Source organism: Myxocyprinus asiaticus, chromosome 49, assembly GCF_019703515.2.
Source record: "Myxocyprinus asiaticus isolate MX2 ecotype Aquarium Trade chromosome 49, UBuf_Myxa_2, whole genome shotgun sequence".
Classification (NCBI taxonomy): domain Eukaryota; kingdom Metazoa; phylum Chordata; class Actinopteri; order Cypriniformes; family Catostomidae; genus Myxocyprinus; species Myxocyprinus asiaticus.
In genome coordinates, this window is record NC_059392.1 from 11,712,048 (window position 1) to 11,729,711 (window position 17,664).

At 38.6% G+C, this 17,664-nt stretch overlaps 1 protein-coding gene across 1 annotated transcript in view; it reads left to right on the top strand.

Moving 5' to 3' along the window:
* Nucleotides 1-17,664, top strand: part of LOC127438473 (protein unc-13 homolog A-like) — a 56,803-nt gene that overhangs the window by 21,358 nt on the left and 17,781 nt on the right. Inside the window, exons 17-36 of the mRNA XM_051694091.1 lie at nucleotides 416-643; nucleotides 717-858; nucleotides 983-1,152; nucleotides 2,293-2,408; nucleotides 2,622-2,785; nucleotides 3,806-3,959; nucleotides 4,118-4,186; nucleotides 4,476-4,565; nucleotides 4,705-4,839; nucleotides 5,241-5,374; nucleotides 5,467-5,552; nucleotides 7,151-7,277; nucleotides 7,390-7,486; nucleotides 9,613-9,756; nucleotides 10,043-10,120; nucleotides 10,211-10,234; nucleotides 10,423-10,500; nucleotides 11,187-11,275; nucleotides 11,374-11,526; nucleotides 11,625-11,748. Of these exons, the coding sequence (XP_051550051.1) occupies nucleotides 416-643; nucleotides 717-858; nucleotides 983-1,152; nucleotides 2,293-2,408; nucleotides 2,622-2,785; nucleotides 3,806-3,959; nucleotides 4,118-4,186; nucleotides 4,476-4,565; nucleotides 4,705-4,839; nucleotides 5,241-5,374; nucleotides 5,467-5,552; nucleotides 7,151-7,277; nucleotides 7,390-7,486; nucleotides 9,613-9,756; nucleotides 10,043-10,120; nucleotides 10,211-10,234; nucleotides 10,423-10,500; nucleotides 11,187-11,275; nucleotides 11,374-11,526; nucleotides 11,625-11,748 (2,402 nt within the window). The remainder of the gene's footprint in view (nucleotides 1-415; nucleotides 644-716; nucleotides 859-982; nucleotides 1,153-2,292; nucleotides 2,409-2,621; nucleotides 2,786-3,805; nucleotides 3,960-4,117; nucleotides 4,187-4,475; nucleotides 4,566-4,704; nucleotides 4,840-5,240; nucleotides 5,375-5,466; nucleotides 5,553-7,150; nucleotides 7,278-7,389; nucleotides 7,487-9,612; nucleotides 9,757-10,042; nucleotides 10,121-10,210; nucleotides 10,235-10,422; nucleotides 10,501-11,186; nucleotides 11,276-11,373; nucleotides 11,527-11,624; nucleotides 11,749-17,664) is intronic.

Genomic DNA, 17,664 nt, shown 5'->3' on the forward strand with positions numbered 1-17,664 from the left:
ATTCTGTGTATTGTAAATATGGGATATTTCAATCAAATAATCAATCCAGTCCAATACAGTGCAATCCAATCCAATTTAGTTCAATTCAGTTTAGGCCAATTCAGTCAAATCCAATTCAGATTATTTCATATCAATCCAGTGTAATTCAGTCTAATTCAAACTAATCCAATTTGATTCAGTCCAATCCAACTCAATTTCATTGTATAGAACGTTTCACAATACATTGTTCCAAAGCCAAAGCCGACAACAACTCCCTAATATGGTTCGATAGGATGAGGGTGAAACCTTTGGAGGAACCATGACTCAGCAGTCATGCACCATAAGTTTTGCATAAGTTTTGCATAAGTTTTTTTTTTTACAATGATTTTCTCTGTTTCTATCTCTAAACCTTTTCTTTACAATCTCTCTTTCACAGGGGCAGCTGAGAAGAGCTCTAAGCATGGAGCTGAGGATCGCACGCAGAACATCATAATGGTGTTGAAAGATAGAATGAAGATCCGTGAGCGAAACAAGCCTGAGATATTCGAGCTGATTCAGGATGTGTTTGGAGTCATCAAGGCCACGCATGTGGCACACATGAAGCAGATCAAGCAAAGTGTTCTGGATGGAACGTCCAAGTGGTCAGCCAAGATAAGCATCACAGGTGATGACCCACTTTAAGCTAGAACATATTTCTTGTCTTGTCATCTTAGTACAAACATTGTTTCTCCTCTCAGTGTTATGTGCCCAGGGCCTGCAGGCAAAGGACAAGACTGGCTCCAGTGACCCCTATGTAACTGTGCAAGTGGGCAAGACCAAAAAACGGACCAAGACCATCTATGGCAACCTCAACCCTGTTTGGGATGAGAGCTTCAATTTGTAAGTGCAGTTTTTTTTCCTTTTTTCCTTTTGACCCTAAACTTTATTGAAATCTATTAATAGATGTCAAAATCTATGTATTTTAAATAGAAACAGCACTTATTGTGGTAACAAAAATTTCTAGTGAGTGTCACAACTCCTCCGATCGGATCAAGGTGCGTGTGTGGGATGAGGATGATGATATTAAATCCAGAGTGAAACAGAAGTTTAAACGAGAGTCTGATGATTTTCTGGGTCAGACTATCATCGAGGTACGAACTCTGAGTGGAGAAATGGACGTCTGGTACAACCTGGGTGAGTAACCAAGCCTTAAATCTGTCATATTTTTTTAGAAAGTATTGAAATACATTTGTAACATTAACATAACATTATTATCAATGCTTGTCCCCGCTGAAAAAACATATTAAACCAGCCTAAGCAGAATTGCTGGTCTTAGCTGGTCTCCTAGCCCGGTCAGGCTGGTCTATTTTCTGGTTTTAAAGAGGTTTTAGGCACTTGGCCAATCAGCTAAATCAGCTAGCACCAGCTTGGACCAGGAGACCAACTAGACCAGATTAAACCAGCTGAGACCGGCTAACAGGCTTGTTGTTGTTAATTGCCATTGAGTCTTCTGTGACTCATCGTGACCCTATGTGTAACAGAACTAAATGTTGCCCGATCCCGTGCCATTTTCATGATTGTTGTTGTGTTTGTTTCCATTGTTGCGGCTATTGTGTCAATCCACCGCATTGAGCATTTTCGTTGACCCTCGACTTTACCAAACATGATGTCCTTTTCAAGCGATCTGTCTTTCCTGATGAAGTGTCCAAAGTATGAGAGTCGAAGTTTCGCCTTCGTAGCTTTTAAAGAACATTCAATTTGTATTTAATCTAGAACTGATTTGTTCGTTCTATTGGCAGTCCACGGTATCTTCAGTATTCTTCGTTAATACCACAATTCTTGTCTTCCTTTTTCAATGTCCAACTTTCTCAAGCATTTCAGGCGACTGAAAAGACTATGGCTTGGGTTAGACATGCCTTCGTCTTCAAAGTGACATCTTTGCTTTTGAAGACCTGAAATAAATCTTTTGCGGCAGATTTACCTACAGTAGTGCAATACATCGTTTGATTTCTTGATTGCTGCTTCCATGAACATTGATTGTTTGACTAAGTAGAATGAAATCATTGGCGACTTTTTCTCCATTTATCATGATGTTTTTTTTATTGGTCCAGTTGTGAGGCATGTATGCTCACATGCTTAGGCTTGTTAAAGCTGTTTTATTTAACAGGATGTGATCACCAATTATTTATATTGAAATTAATCGGCAGCCATATTACAGACCTACATCCAAATCATGTTCTTCCTAATATTTGGGCTTTTTTATAAAATCAACACTGGCTCATTTTGTTTTTTATTCTCTAATATACTTGGTTCTAAGGCCTTTCTTCATTTCAGACAAGCGTACAGACAAATCTGCTGTATCAGGAGCCATTCGTATGCACATCAGTGTAGAGATCAAAGGAGAGGAAACTGTAGCCCCATACCATGTCCAGTACACCTGCTTACATGAGGTAAGTCTGGCACTACAATTATCTAATAGAGGATCATGTTGATGCATTCTCATTTTTCACCTCATGTTAAGATGATTTATTAGCCAGCCAATGCCTGGCTGTGCACAGTCTGCTTGAGAGATCTAATTATATTACATTGACGCTCTCATTTTAGCTGCTAGAGTATATGAAATTAGTCAATGACGAGGACAACCTCTTTCCTTTTCTCCATAGAACCTTTTCCACTATTTAACGGACATCCAGAACACCGGGGTGGTGAAGATACCAGATGCCAAGGGTGACGATGCCTGGAAGGTTTACTTTGAAGAGACGCCCCAGGAGATTGTGGATGAGTTTGCCATGCGTTATGGAGTGGAGTCCATATATCAAGCCATGACGTACGAGTTTTGTAGTGAATAAACACGTTTTCTTAATGCCAATATGACCCTACAACAGTGTTTCTGATGGGTCGAAAGGTCTGTTCTGATAGGGTTGCAGACAGCAGGGAAAAAAACAGTTCCAGGGTTCTTCCTCCATTAAAACTTTCTCAGCGGCCGCAAAAGCAAAATTGCGAGTCATATTTAATTTTAATCATCTTGCATTCTGCACGCTAAATTTGATTCTCATCTGAAATGCGCATGTCCGTGGTGCGATTGAAGCCTGGCTTTCGCGCGACTGTGGCAAAAGGCATCACAGAAACACTTGCACCAGTGATCTGCTCTGCTCTTACTTACTTTATCTCGATATCGCAGCACAGACCACAAAACTGATGCGACCCATTTGAATTCTAGTGAGAATTTAAAGTGCTATGGAGGAAGTCAAACCTTTCAAACAGAAGACAGCCCCAACATGCTAAACAGCACCGTGTTTTCCTCCTGTGTAGTAAATGTTCTGTTTGAATAATGTTTGATATTATGAAATAGACTGGATAAGAAATATAATAGGCTCAAATAAATGAATAGGCTCATCTTCTTTTTTTAAAGGGGGGAGCGAAAACTTCTTGTACCTTTTTGATGCGTGCCCTTTTATTTAAAACCATGAACAAAACAATAATAATAATAATTATATCACACATTTGCAGTGAAATTCTTTTTTTCACATATCCCAGCTAAGCTGGGGTCAGAGTGCAGGGTCAGCCATGATATGGCACCCCTGGAGCAGATGGGGTCAAGGGCCTTGCTCAAGGGCCCAACGGTGGCATCGTGGCTGTGTTGGGGCTTGAACCCCTGACCATCTAGTCAGTAACCCAGAGCCTTAACCACCAAGCCACCACTGCTTTACGTTTTTACGTTTGGTTACGTTTTTCTGTGTTGGATCGCCACTTGATGTCCAATGTAAAATCTGGGTCCTGATGCAAAACCAGTTGAGAACCACTGCCATACAGGACGTTTAAAACGTTTTTATATTTTTGTCTCTAGACACTTTGCCTGCTTGTCGTCAAAGTACATGTGTCCCGGAGTGCCTGCCGTCATGAGTACCCTACTGGCCAACATCAATGCTTACTACGCCCACACAACCCAAGCCACCAACAATGTGTCCGCCTCTGACCGTTTTGCTGCCTCTAACTTTGGGGTGGGTACTTGAGATTAACTTGAAGGACAAACCAAAAAACATTCTGGAACCACACTTAAAAGCCAAAGTCTAAGGAAGATTTCAGCATTGCACAAATGTTTGTGATGTTTCGGGTGTTGATTTATGAGTTGATGTAGTTTCTTATGTGTTCTTTGCAGAAAGAGCGATTTGTGAAGCTTCTTGATCAGCTCCATAACTCACTGAGGATTGATCTTTCCATGTACAGGGTAATGAGTCTTCTTAGGGTTACCCTGAGTACACAATCCCAGCTATAGCTTTGACTTTTGTTCAGAGTGAAGGATCTCCATTCAACCAAAGTTGTAGAAACTTAAGTGTGGAGTTCCCAACTGGTGAAAGTTTGTTTTAACATTCTGCTGAACATATAAAATGATAAGCTTGTAGATCTGACATTGTAACCCACAGTTGGGGTCAATGAGGGCTTCTACTGAAATATTAAGAATGAATCAGTAGGGATATGATGGAAAGACACATTATAATTTATCTCATCTGTTATAGAACAATTTCCCGGCCAGCAGTCCTGAGAGGCTACAGGACCTTAAGTCCACCGTGGATCTACTAACCAGTATAACATTTTTCAGGATGAAGGTAATTTTTGAATCACTGAACACTGTCAAATGTTCGGATTTGGTCATGCCTTGAAATTTTGTTCACTCCAAACCTAAAGATTTGTTCACAGTACAGAAGAAATCTTCATCTGAATAAACCATAAACCATTCTTCTCTAGGTTCAAGAGCTTCAGAGTCCTCCTCGTGCCAGCCAGGTGGTGAAGGACTGTGTGAAGGCTTGCCTCAACTCCACCTACGAATATATTTTTAACAACTGCCACGAGCTGTATAGTCGAGAATACCAAACTGACCCAGTAAGTCAACCCTCTATTACCCAATGACCCTTTTCAGCCCTGGGGTTCTTCGCCCAGGGAGCAACTAGGTGATCAGTTAGCAGTGCAATTCATCTCAAATCTTTTGCTTATGCCTAATTAGAGACGTTATAAACTGCCCTCATAAATATCAAACACTTTTTCCTTTGAATTAATCATCTCACCCTGAGCCACTTACTATATTTAGCTGCAGTGCTTAAGATTGTTCTATTTCTCGCACCCCAAGTGTGGTTGGCATATTTCTGCATGTTTGTTTGCTAGCTGAAATCAGCCACCCGTTCTGTGCTTCTTAGTGGTGCAATTTTTTCCAGAGGTTGGCAAATCATAAAAAAGACATGATTGTAAGTGATTCATAGGTTCTAAACTGAATTATATTTGTGCAGAACAAGAAAGGAGAGGTTCCTCCTGAGGAACAAGGTCCAAGCATCAAGAATCTGGACTTCTGGTCCAAGCTAATCACTCTCATTGTGTCAATTATTGAAGAAGACAAGAACTCCTACACCCCCTGCCTTAACCAGTGAGTCCAACACCATTTCTTTCCCACAATGTGCCAGTGTACTTTCAATATCCTGTTTAAGTTCCTAATATTACTTGTTGTGGTCCATACAGGTTTCCCCAGGAGCTCAATGTTGGAAAGATCAGTGCAGAGGTTATGTGGAACCTGTTTGCCCAAGATATGAAGTATGCAATGGAGGGTGGGTCTGAGCTATTGGTCTTGTCCTTATTTATTTGAACTCTGTATGGAGAGAGCATTAATTTTGTAGAGGTATATACTGTATATTATCATTACACAATCTTCATAAATATGGCTGGAGATATGTAAAAAGAAAACATTTTCTTCATGAAAAACCCGATTACCGATTACATCGTACAATAACTATTTCATGCTAATCAAAGATCATATCTGCAGTGAAAATAGACATAACCGGCCTTAAATCTGTAAGAGGCCATTCACACTGACCGTACTTTTGCATCTATCCATGCTGTTTTAAAAAAATAGCGATGTGAATATGCACTAGACAGACGTATTTGACCATTGCAGCACCGCATGTTTTTTAGATGCTGTGTAAAATTGAAAAGACAACTGCATGTATGGCACTGCGCCTATTTTGTTATTTTTAACTGTTGCATTTTCATTGCAATGGGCATTAACTCTCTCGGTAGACTGTGGCTATCCACTCATGGTTTGCGTAGTTCAGAGCGTCAGCGCCAGCGTCAAGCGCCGTTTTGAGCTCCACATGAAAAGCGCTTGCAGACAAAAACATCTCTGATGATAATTAAGACTTGACCTGCTTCTGTGGTAATTAAAATGTGCCGTACATAGACTGAAAAATACTTGATTTCTATCACAAGTCCCATCTGGGCTTGTTTTATACATCAAATAGCGTTATGAGGTCCTTTATCCATCATTTTATCACTGACATGGAAGCGCTGTTGTGTGTGTGTTGTGAAGTGTGCTTCAGTGTATTGACTCCGGGCGGACACATCGCAAAGGTTCCGCCCTTCCAACCAGTTTTTATGCCGGTTTATGCTGTGTTAACGGTAAATGCATTAATCGTCATAAAGAGAAATTAATGCGTTAACGAATGCGATTAATTCAAATGTTTGACTCATTCATTTTTCTTAAACATGATTAATGCATTTACAATTAATACAGCATAAACCAGCATAAACACTGGTTGGAAGGGCAGAAGCGTTGCGAAGTGTCCGCAATTCTGACAGCTCTAATTTTTGATAATTGGATTAGTATCTAAAGCGCAAAAAAAAGAAATTAAAAATAATTATTAAGTGCATTGTAACTATTGGGCTATTCTTTGATATATTTTTGGCAAATTTCCAGCTCAGTGCTTTGTAATTTCCAGACATTGTCGATCAGTGTCTGTGAATGACTGTCGCAGCCGACATTGAGGTACCAATTACATAATCCTATTGCCGAGCCTTGCAACAGTGTGGATTTTTTTTAAAACATCAGCTTGTACAGCACATATTGATCCCCACATCACATTATTTTCTACTCCTGATCCACAAGGTATTTAATTATAAAGTTTTAGCTGATGATGATCCTGATTTGACTTGAACAGTTTAAAAAGTTTAGTTAGAACTACAAGCATTGCAGGGTTTCCTCACTAATAGTAAATTAAATTTCACACTTGGGTAAAAGTCGACATGTGGTGGAGTTGTTTTCATTTGCTGATTCAGTAGGGGGTGTTCAGCTCGGCATTATGTATCTGTATCGTTATGTACCCCTCATCTGTTTCATGATAAGCTTTTGTCTTCACCTCGCGGTTTTCAGAGCATGAAAAGAACCGTCTGTGCAAGAGCGCTGATTACATGAACCTGCACTTCAAAGTAAAATGGCTCTACAATGAATACTGCAAAGATCTGCCTTTCTTCAAGAGCCGAGTGCCTGAATATCCTGCGTAAGTGTCTCCCAATGCCCCACATCCCACATAAACATTATATAAATCAAGATCTATCTGTGACCATGGTATGATGGGTAGTAGAGCTTTAGTTGGTTGTGTTATTCTGCAGGTGGTTCGAGCCATTTGTCATCCAGTGGTTGGATGAGAACGAGGAGGTGTCTCGAGACTTTTTGCATGGAGCCCTGGAGCGGGACAAGAAAGATGGGGTGAGATTGATTTTTTCTTGCCTTTTGATTCCTGGATGAAGATTTAACAAATATCAAAGTGTATAAATCAATAAAAAAATGTGTTTAACAATACCAATGCACGTTATTTAATTAAGATATTTTTTAAGTATGAATATTATTAAATAATAAATGATATTAATAATAATTACTTAATAAATAATATTTAGTTTGTATACATTAGATAATATTAGCATAAATATTTATATTAATTTATTATATATATATATATATATATAATGAACTGTATATTAAAAATTATTGTATTAAAATAATGTATAATCATATTTATTACCTGTATTTTTTATTCATATATGTATATACAGTGTCTATTTAAAATTAACACTGTACTTAGCAATACAGAGTGGATTTATTGTCCTACCTGTTACTAAGGCCACTTGAGAAATGGATGTAATCTACTGTAGCGCACACTATTAAAGGCACATCAGCCTAATATTATTTAATTCTTCTGCTACCTCCGCTAAAAGGAAATCACATTATTATGAGATATTTATTTAATTATCTTCTTTTTATTATTTATAGTTTTTTGTTTTTTTTTTTACGACCAGAAGGGGACCTTTAGATTTTGTAATGAAATGGGCAGAGGCTCGAGCCCCTGCTGCCCCCCTTCTGTGCACACCACTGTTAGAAGGCAATGTATTGTTTATTTCCATATTATTGAACATAAGCCTATCATTGGTTTTTAGTTAAACATAGTCTGAAACTTAGAAAAATTACAAAAAACTACATAAAAAAACAAAACAATATACTGTATATTAAATATCATGGGTGCCTGCATGATGTAATCTGAAGGTATGCACAGGAATCTGCCTAATAAACCTTATATCTAGGGGGGTCCAGGGGTATGGCCCCCGTGATAAATATTTAGCAAAAAACAACATAAAAGTGTTCAATTCTGGTAACTTTGAGAGAAGCGGGGTTTTTTATTTTATTTTCTCGAGTTTGGGTAGCATTCATTTAACTAATGGCTAAAGCATTTCTTCCAGTAACCGTTCAGAACAGATGCGTTTTCACGCTAAAAAAGCAAAACGCACCACAACGAAAAGAGCAGAATGCAGGTGTTAGTTTAAGTTTTTTTTAACTATACACAGCATCTAAAAATGCAGCATTCCCATGAGAGATCCTAAAAACACAGTGAAACGAGACACAGTTGTCAAAAGACAGCCATCTAGCGAGTGTTTACATGGAAAACGATTGAAAAACAGCACGAGCAGGTCAATTTCCACTGTATTTAGTGCTGTTTGTTCTCCGTGTTCGTAAATATCCCGATACTGTTTTACTGTGTGAGAAACCGCTCCAAATGATTCAATGAGAGAGTGCTCTGAACGAATTGTACTGAATCAGGAATCGATTCAGACCATTTTGCAAGCCATTTGGCCATTTCATTGAAAAGAACCAACTCAAAAGAATTATTCATTTGCAAATTGGGCATTGCTAGTTTTTTTAAACAGCCAACAGAAATACGGGTCAAACTTCAAGATAGATGAAATATTCTGAGAGTAAATATTTCTCAGGTCAGTTGGAGCGCTCATGGTATGCACAGTGTGTACGGCCATGCAGCTGCAGGCACCACTGTTGAATAGAATATTTAATATAAATAACAAAAAAAATGCTGCTTTATTTATTTTGGTTGCTGCAAAATATCTCACTAGTATACTATTGTACAACCACTAATGTATTATTTCTAATTGAAATAAGTATTCAGATTAATGAAAGTTAAAAGCAAAACCTTGATGGAATTTTACAATAAAACTAAAGGATTACTTTATTTTTATATTACCAGGAGCTGTAATAAGTTACAGTAGGGCTGCATCTCCAACTTGCAGCCAGACATGTCAGAATTTGATGAATGAGTGCCCTTCCGAGCACCTCAGCATGTTCCTGAACCAATAAGTGTGCTCTTTAGTTCATTAGTTCCACCGAACACCCTTTGGGAAACTGCCACAGTCTCACCTCAACCCAATTATTTCCAGACGAAAGAGCTCACACCTGATGTCTGGTTGCAAATAGCCCATGCGGCCCCTTGTTTCCTCCCATTCTAAAACTTTCTCTGACTGCCCCTCCACCTCTCCCTCTCTTTCCTACAGTATCAGCAAACTTCAGAGCATGCTCTCTTCTCCTGTTCAGTAGTGGACGTCTTCTCGCAGCTTAACCAGAGTTTTGAGATCATTAAGAAGCTGGAGTGTCCTGACCCACAGATCGTTGGACACTACATGAAGAGATTCGCCAAGGTCTTTAGAAGACACACATCTGAAAGAAACCTCTCATTTGTGATAGCAAAGTTCCATGATTTTTCAATTACGTTAGAATAAATGCTTTAGTATAGCCGGTAGGCCGGCTTAGGCTGGTTTAAGCTGGGGATATTTTTTTCAGCTAGGTTAACTTGGCCTAACTTAAAGTAGCCTAACAATATGTAGTATTAGTGCGGCAACAGTAACTTTTACTTTTTCAGTCATTCTTTCATATAGCTTTGCATTATCGTGGGACTGATTTTAACATGTTCTCTTCACCCTGTAGACCATAAGCAATGTTCTGCTCTCTTATGCGGACATTATCTCCAGGGACTTCCCCAACCATTGCACCAAGGAAAAAGTGGTAATAATCTGAGGAATCAGGTTTATGTTTTTCTTAAACATCTGTTTAAATCCTCATACATTTAACTCATTCTTTCTTTTCTTTTTCTAGAATGCAAAGGATGGTGCTGTAAAGGTATAGCTTAAGTCGGTACAGTTGATGTTAGAATGTGCTGGGCAGCTTTTTTTGTTTTATTATTAAATAGCAATGGATAGTCTCTGTACTCTCTTTTAGAGAAGGTTGACAAGCTGTTCTTTATTCATCAAAAGTATTCTGAATAATGTGATTATGCATTTTCACAAAGTGTTTAATGCTCCACACAGCCCTGTATCCTAATCAACAATATCCAGCAACTCAGGGTACAGCTTGAGAAGATGTTTGAGGCCATGGGAGGTAAAGATGTAAGTGAACCACAAATCTTTCGCAATATGCCTTGAATAAGTCTGCATTTGTTTCTTGAGAGAATACCTAGACTAGCAGATACATCTGTCTTTTCTGAGAGCATGGTAAAGTTCTGGTGGTTTTGGCCATTACTGTCTAACTGTTTTCTGAGAGTCTGACCAAGTTCTAGTGGTTTTGACCTGTACTGCCAAGTTAATTTCTGAGAGCCTGGTCAAGTTCTGGTAGTTTTGACCACTATTATCCAATGGTTCCCCGAGAACTTGGTCAAGTTCTAGTTGTTTTGGCTTCTACTGTCCAATTGTTTTCTAAGAGTCTGACCAAGTTCTAGTGGTTTTGACCTGTACTGCCAAGTTAATTTCTGAGAGCCTGGTCAAGTTCTGGTAGTTTTGACCACTATTATCCAATGGTTCCCCGAGAACTTGGTCAAGTTCTAGTTGTTTTGGCTTCTACTGTCCAATTGTTTTCTAAGAGTCTGACCAAGTTCTAGTGGTTTTGACCTGTACTGCCAAGTTAATTTCTGAGAGCCTGGTCAAGTTCTGGTAGTTTTGACCACTACTATCAAATGGTTCTCCGAGAACTTGGTCAAGTTCTAGTTGTTTTGGCTTCTACTGTCCAATTGTTTTCTGAGAGTCTGGTCAAGTTCTGGTGGTTTTGATTGCTACTCTCCAACTGCTTTGTCTTCCAGTTGAACGTTGAAGCTAGTGACATCTTGAAAGAACTCCAGGTGAAGCTCAACAATGTTCTAGATGACCTTGCAAGGATCTTTGCCACAAGGTAAGGTTACAAAGGTATTATATAAGGAAAAATTGCAAATATTTTTTATTTTTTTTATTTTTTTGGGAGTAACACCTGTGCTCTGTGGTTCCTCCTAGTTTCCAACCAAACATCGAAGAAAACGTGAAGCAGATGGGTGATATACTTAGTCAGGTGAAGGGGACAGGAAATGTGCCAGCAAGTGCTTGCAGCAGTGTGGCTCAAGATGCCGACAATGTCTTACAGCCCATCATGGATTTTCTTGACAGCAAGTGAGATTCGAATGTTCAATCTTGCGTTTTCCTGGAAATTTCATGTCTACACTTTACCTCGCTCTTCTCATCTTACTCTTTTTTTTTTTCCTTGTCAGCCTCACACTGTTTGCCAAGATCTGTGAGAAGACGGTATTGAAGCGAGTGCTGAAGGAGCTTTGGAAGCTAGTTATGAACACAATGGAGAAGACAATTGTTCTGCCTCCTTTGACTGATCAAACGGTAACAAGGAATTCTAGCTATAAAACTGGACCTTATGATACATACTGTTACAAAGTCAAGGGGCTTAGAACTTTATTAAGAGCATAATTTTGAGGCATTCATGTAGAATGATTGTTTACAGCATTGTGTTTTTGGTATGGATCATGAAGGCTGAGAACTTCTGAAAATGTAAACAAATGCACCAACAATCTCCCCAACAGCAGTCACTAAACATGCCCCTTCCCAATTCAAATATTCACCTTCTCGAAAGACACATTCTTCCAATTTAAAAAATAAGAGCAAGGGAGTGCACCATATCATCCTCTCAAGATTGCTCTCTGGTCCTGTAGTCATATAGTTTACATTTCTGTATTGTAATCTTGACAAAATATGTTTTGCCTCATGTTTCGTTAGCCTTTTTTCTATCTTTTTAAATACTAGTTAATCTTTTGAGAGCCTTTCTACAGGAACAGAGAGACCACTGTTACTGCTTTTAATTTGTCTTGATATAACTGTTATTCTTTTTGTATTTTTGTTTGTATTTGTTTATTTTGACAAAAGAGACCCATATCATTTCTTTCAAATAGCTAACATTTGGATTGGAGCTGGTTATCTCCCCACTGGCCTCTACTTAAACAGTGTCTAGTCACTCTGTTATGCTAATTGCAAAAAGCCAAAAATTAAAGGAATTGTTCACCCAAAAAGGAAAATTCTCTCAATACTAACCTCATGCTGATCCAAACATGTATGAGTTTCTTTCTTCTGTGGAACACAACAGGAGAACATTCACACTACAGTGACCACTTGTTTTCATGCTCCAAAAAGGCCACAAAAAAAAAAAAACCCACCATAAAAGTTGTCCATACGACTTGTGCGCTTTATTCCAAGTCTTCTGAAGCCATAAGATAGCTTTGTGTGAGGAGCAGACTGAAATTTAAGTGTAAATTCACTAAAAACCTTCACCTTCACCGGAGCTCTCAAATCTCATTTGTGTTTGCGTGTGTATTCTAACTTGGTGCTTAAAGAAACATGCCAGATGTCAACGATGGCAAACAGCATTGATTCTTGCGTGTTAATTGCAACGCACCTACACTGAGTATGTGAAAAAGCAAATGAGATTTTAAAGCGATGGCAGATGGCAAGATTTTCTGTGAATACCGACTTTCATCTGTTTTTCAGCGAATGACTTCTGAAGTCACAACAAAAGAAAGCTGTTCCAGGTTTGGAACGAGGGTGGTTAAATGATAACAGTATTTTTGTTTTCGGGTGAACTATCCCTCAAAACTGGGCTGTACTAGTCTACCAGGCAAGCACAGACCCTGGGACTCATTGCAGTAATGTATCAGGCCTGAAGCCGGTCCTATAAACTGAGGACTTTGAATGTTAATGCTTCTTTGATTTGATGTGGGGCTCTTTGTAGCTTCACTGACCCTTCTCTCTGGTTATTATTACATTCTCGCTCCTTCCCCCGCTCCACCTCCACAGATGATAGTAAGTACCAGAGCACTTCTGTCTGTGCGTCTATTTGTTCCACAAGTCCGTCCATGCCGGGTGACCCCCTTACCACCACCTCCTTCTGCTCTGTGTGGCTGCCAAGTCCTTTCCTTGTCCAATGCATCCTCATTCGTCTGTCATGTCTTTCTATCTCTCTCTCTGTCTTTTTATTCTATTCCGTCATCCGTGTCATCTTCTCCTCTCCTTTCCCTGGCCACCTCAGTGGTCTGTACCCGAGGTGGCTGTAAGCATGGTGCATTTCCTAATTGACTTGGACAAGGCCCCTTTCCGCCCCCCCAAAAACGTCCAATCTGATGTCCGCCCCCACTTCTGACTGCCAACCCCTCCTTTCTTGATTGTCTACTCATTCTCTTGAAAGTGTCACTTTTTATTTCCAGTCTAGTTTAGTTTTTTCCTGCATTCTGTGGTGGGTCTACTATCTGGGTGTCCTACGGTGTGACATTAGCTGGTTAACTGGTTAAGGTGGTCTACCCTCCCTCTCTTTGGCTTCTCCCACTGTCACCTGTTTGAAACCTTTCCTCTGTGGGTTGTTGCTTGCGTCTGATCTACACATCAACTCTTGAGCCTCTGCAGACATTATTCTGTCAATCTGTCCTGGTATTTGGTTTTGCGTGTTGTCATACTACAATGGGCTTGATGAAAAGCCAAGGTGTCATACTGATGTGTCTCCTGGGATATCATTTTGATTTAATTTTTTTCTCAGGCTTTCTTAAGATTAGTCAATTAAATCAAAGTATGTTGGCAGTATAGTCTTTTCAGCGGGTGTATGTATAAGTTGTATTGTCATCTTTCAGTGCAAATATTGTTTTTGATTTCATACTATTGCTCTGCCTTTTTATTTGATATTTCAATTAAAGGAATATTCCGGGTTCAATACAAGTTCAGCTCAATCGACAGCATTTGTGACATAATATTGATTAACACAAAAATGTATTTTGACTACATTTTTTTTTTTAATAATTCCAGTGAGGCATTTACAATGGAAGTGACTGGGGCCAATCCGTAAACATTATAATACTCACAGGTTCGAAAGTATAGTCACAAAATGTAAACAATATGCATGTTAGTGTGATTATATCGCTTACTAACCTTTTTTGTGTAAACGTAGAAAAAAATGGGGCCAATTACTTCCATTGTAAGTGCCTCACTGTAACCTCGATTTTTGCATGCCTAATTCCCAATACTTACTAGGTCCTCGTGGTGGCACGGTTACTCACCTCAACCCGGGTTGCAAAGGACAAGTCTCAGTTGCCTCCTCTTCTGAGACCGTCAATCTGCGCAATTTATCACATGGCTCATTGTGCATGACACCGCGGAGACTCACAGCATGTGGAAGCTCATGCTATCCTCCGTGATCCACGCACAACTTACCACACGCTCCATTGAGAGCGAGAACCACTAATCGCGACCACGAGGAGGTGACTCTACCCTCCCTAGCAACTGGGCCAATTTGGTTGCTTAGGAGACCTGGCTGGAGTCACTCAGCACACCCTGGATTTGAATTCGTGACTCCAGGGGTGGTAGTCAGCGTCAATACTCGCTGAGCTACCCAGGCCCCCGATTTTTGCTTTTTTAAAGAAAAGGAGGGACGAGTCGAAATTATTTTTTGTGATAATCAACATTATGCCACAAATGCTGTTGATTGAGCTTAACTTGTATTGAACCCTGAATATTCCTTTAATTAGCTTCCACACAAAGACCTTGAAGATCTTAAATGAGTGTTTTACGGGTTCAATACAAGTTGTTATCTTGACTGCATTTGTGGCATGCTGTCGATTACCAAAAAAATAATTTAGACTCTAATCTCAATGTGTAAAAACAAACAAAAAAATGTGTTTACACACTTGGAAGTCTTTGGCAAGGCAAGGCAAGTTATATAGCACATTTCATACACTATGGTAATTCAAAGTGTTTTAAGGCATTGCAGGGTATGCACCAGAATAAACATTAAAGTATGCACTTTTTGAAATTATAACCACCAATCCTAAACATTATATATGTCAACATGAGACTAGTGTTATAGAATCACTTACTTTGTCTGTGCAAAGTTAAATCCAATCTTGCAACTCATGTCATGACTATGCAAAGACTAGGGCTGTCAATTGATTAAAACGTTTAAACAAATTAATTACATGGTTTGCCAATGAATTAATCGCAAATATAAATACTGGCAGAGAATGCCCATCAAATAACAATAATTCAATAAGTAATGATCAAATTATTATAAATAGTTATATTTAAATAATTACAAATAAAATATAATAAAAAATAATTCAGATAATTAAAATGCATTACATTATTGTGGCAGACAAGTAAAGCGTTGATAAGACAATACAAAAAGTGGCTTTAGAATCCATTTTATTGTTTATTTCCATATTATTGAACATAAGCCTATCACTGGCCTACTACAGTCCACAGCAATGATTTATTATAAGAGGTTATTATTTATTATAAGGATGTGTCAATATACACCTGCGTCAGACGGAGGCTTTTGGAGCGTCTTTAGTTGCGTTGCGTCATAAACATACCATTTATAGGCTGCTGTGTCAAGGTAAACGTAGTTTAAAAACTTAGGAAAACACGTCTTGAGATCCCTGCATTCGGATTTGCGCTCCACCAAGTGTATAAGTGTATAAGCTGTGCGTTGCCTATACAGCTGGAGTTTCGCTTACTGACCCCTGGAGAAAACAGATGGTACTTCAAGCTGGATTTGCTCCGATGGTAGGAATATCACTTATTACGGTCCAGGGACATGATTAATTGCATAAAATGTTTTTAACACATTAATTTTTATACATAATCACACTGAATTAAAGCGTTAAATCAACAGCACTAATAAAGACACTAAACTTACTTTTGCAGGATACACACAAGTATACCAGAAAGGAACATAGCGTAGCTATTTGTAAGCACTGTAAGACTTCGTGCTCCATTCACTCCCATTGAAACGCATCAGAATGCAGGAGAAGATATTTCGCATTCCGCTGTGGATGAAAGTTCAAGTTTGGTGAACTCTAACCATGCATTTGGATGACCAGAAAACGTATGAGCAATAGAAGATTGAAACATCACACACTAGCTTCTTGGCTCAAAGGATAAATATTTCAAAGATGCATGTTTTTACTTTAAAAAAGTGAGTAGACAGTATATTTTAACATTTTCAATATAATATTATTTGCTATTTGTGATTTATTATTTATTAAAACAGAGTCCCTCACGCGTGACATTATATTATTCTGTCCATTGCAGTGTTCAAAATAATTTGCAAACTCATAGCCTAGTGTGACCACGGCTGTAGACTTCCTTTGTAAGTGCATTTCTGGTACTTAAAAGTTAAAATTATTTTCTGTGGTTATCAGCCTTATGCCACAGATGCTGCTGATAGAGCTTAACTTGTACTGAGCACCAAACATGTCTTTAAATTCTCATGGATTTCTGTAGTTGGTCCCTTAAGGATACTGAACAAATGTAGATTAAATTGAAATGAAATTTGACAACCAACTATGTTATTTCTGAAAAAAACACACTATGACTTAATTTCCTGAAGTTATGTGATTGGCCCATTATTCTGTCAGTTAAAGGGTAATGGACTCTGTCAGCCAATAAAAGAGCCAGGACCAATTCTGAAGTTAATAACACTGTCCTCTCTTCACAGGGCAGGGTGAAGCTTGCTTGTCACAGTGATGTAAGAACTGAATCCCCTTTAGCTCAATGTGTCCTGTCTCTCTCTCTCTCTCTTTCATTCTCAATGTCTCTTCTTTGTGTAACTTGGGTCCCCCTGTTTAAACAAATGGGTGGAAGCAGTGTTTCTTTATCCTTGTTTTCCAATGCAGTCATGGGTTTCCCTGTAGACATCATCTTAGCTACCTATGTGCCAGTTCGAACCTTCACATAGTTCATTACAGGTGCACAGATGTGAATAATCTTTAGACCAGGTTTTATAATGCATGCTAACATGACAGTCAGTTTAGACTTTCATGTCCATGCTGGTCTAAACGACTATTATTTTGTCATTTTGTTAATACATTTTTACAATGTTAGAAATATAGGACTATTGCTGTATGCCAGTAGGGGTGGGTGGTATGACCAAAATCTTATATCATAGTATGAGTAATTTTATATCACAGTAACGGTATCGTTAACGATATAGTGATTTTTCTTAGATATTCAGCCAAAATATATTTTAGATATTACTTAACCATGTAGTAGTGCCTACTTTCAGATAATCCAGCCAATTAAGTACTTCATAAATGAAAGGTCTCATCATCTCATTTGAAGATTTGGAACTTAATGGATGCAAACCAAGATAAGACTATTCATAACAAATAAATGCAAAAACAGCTTTGCATTATGTAACACTTGAGTTAAAAACAAGAGACTCAAATCAGTAAAGTTCTAAGCATTTGTAAAATAGACGATATA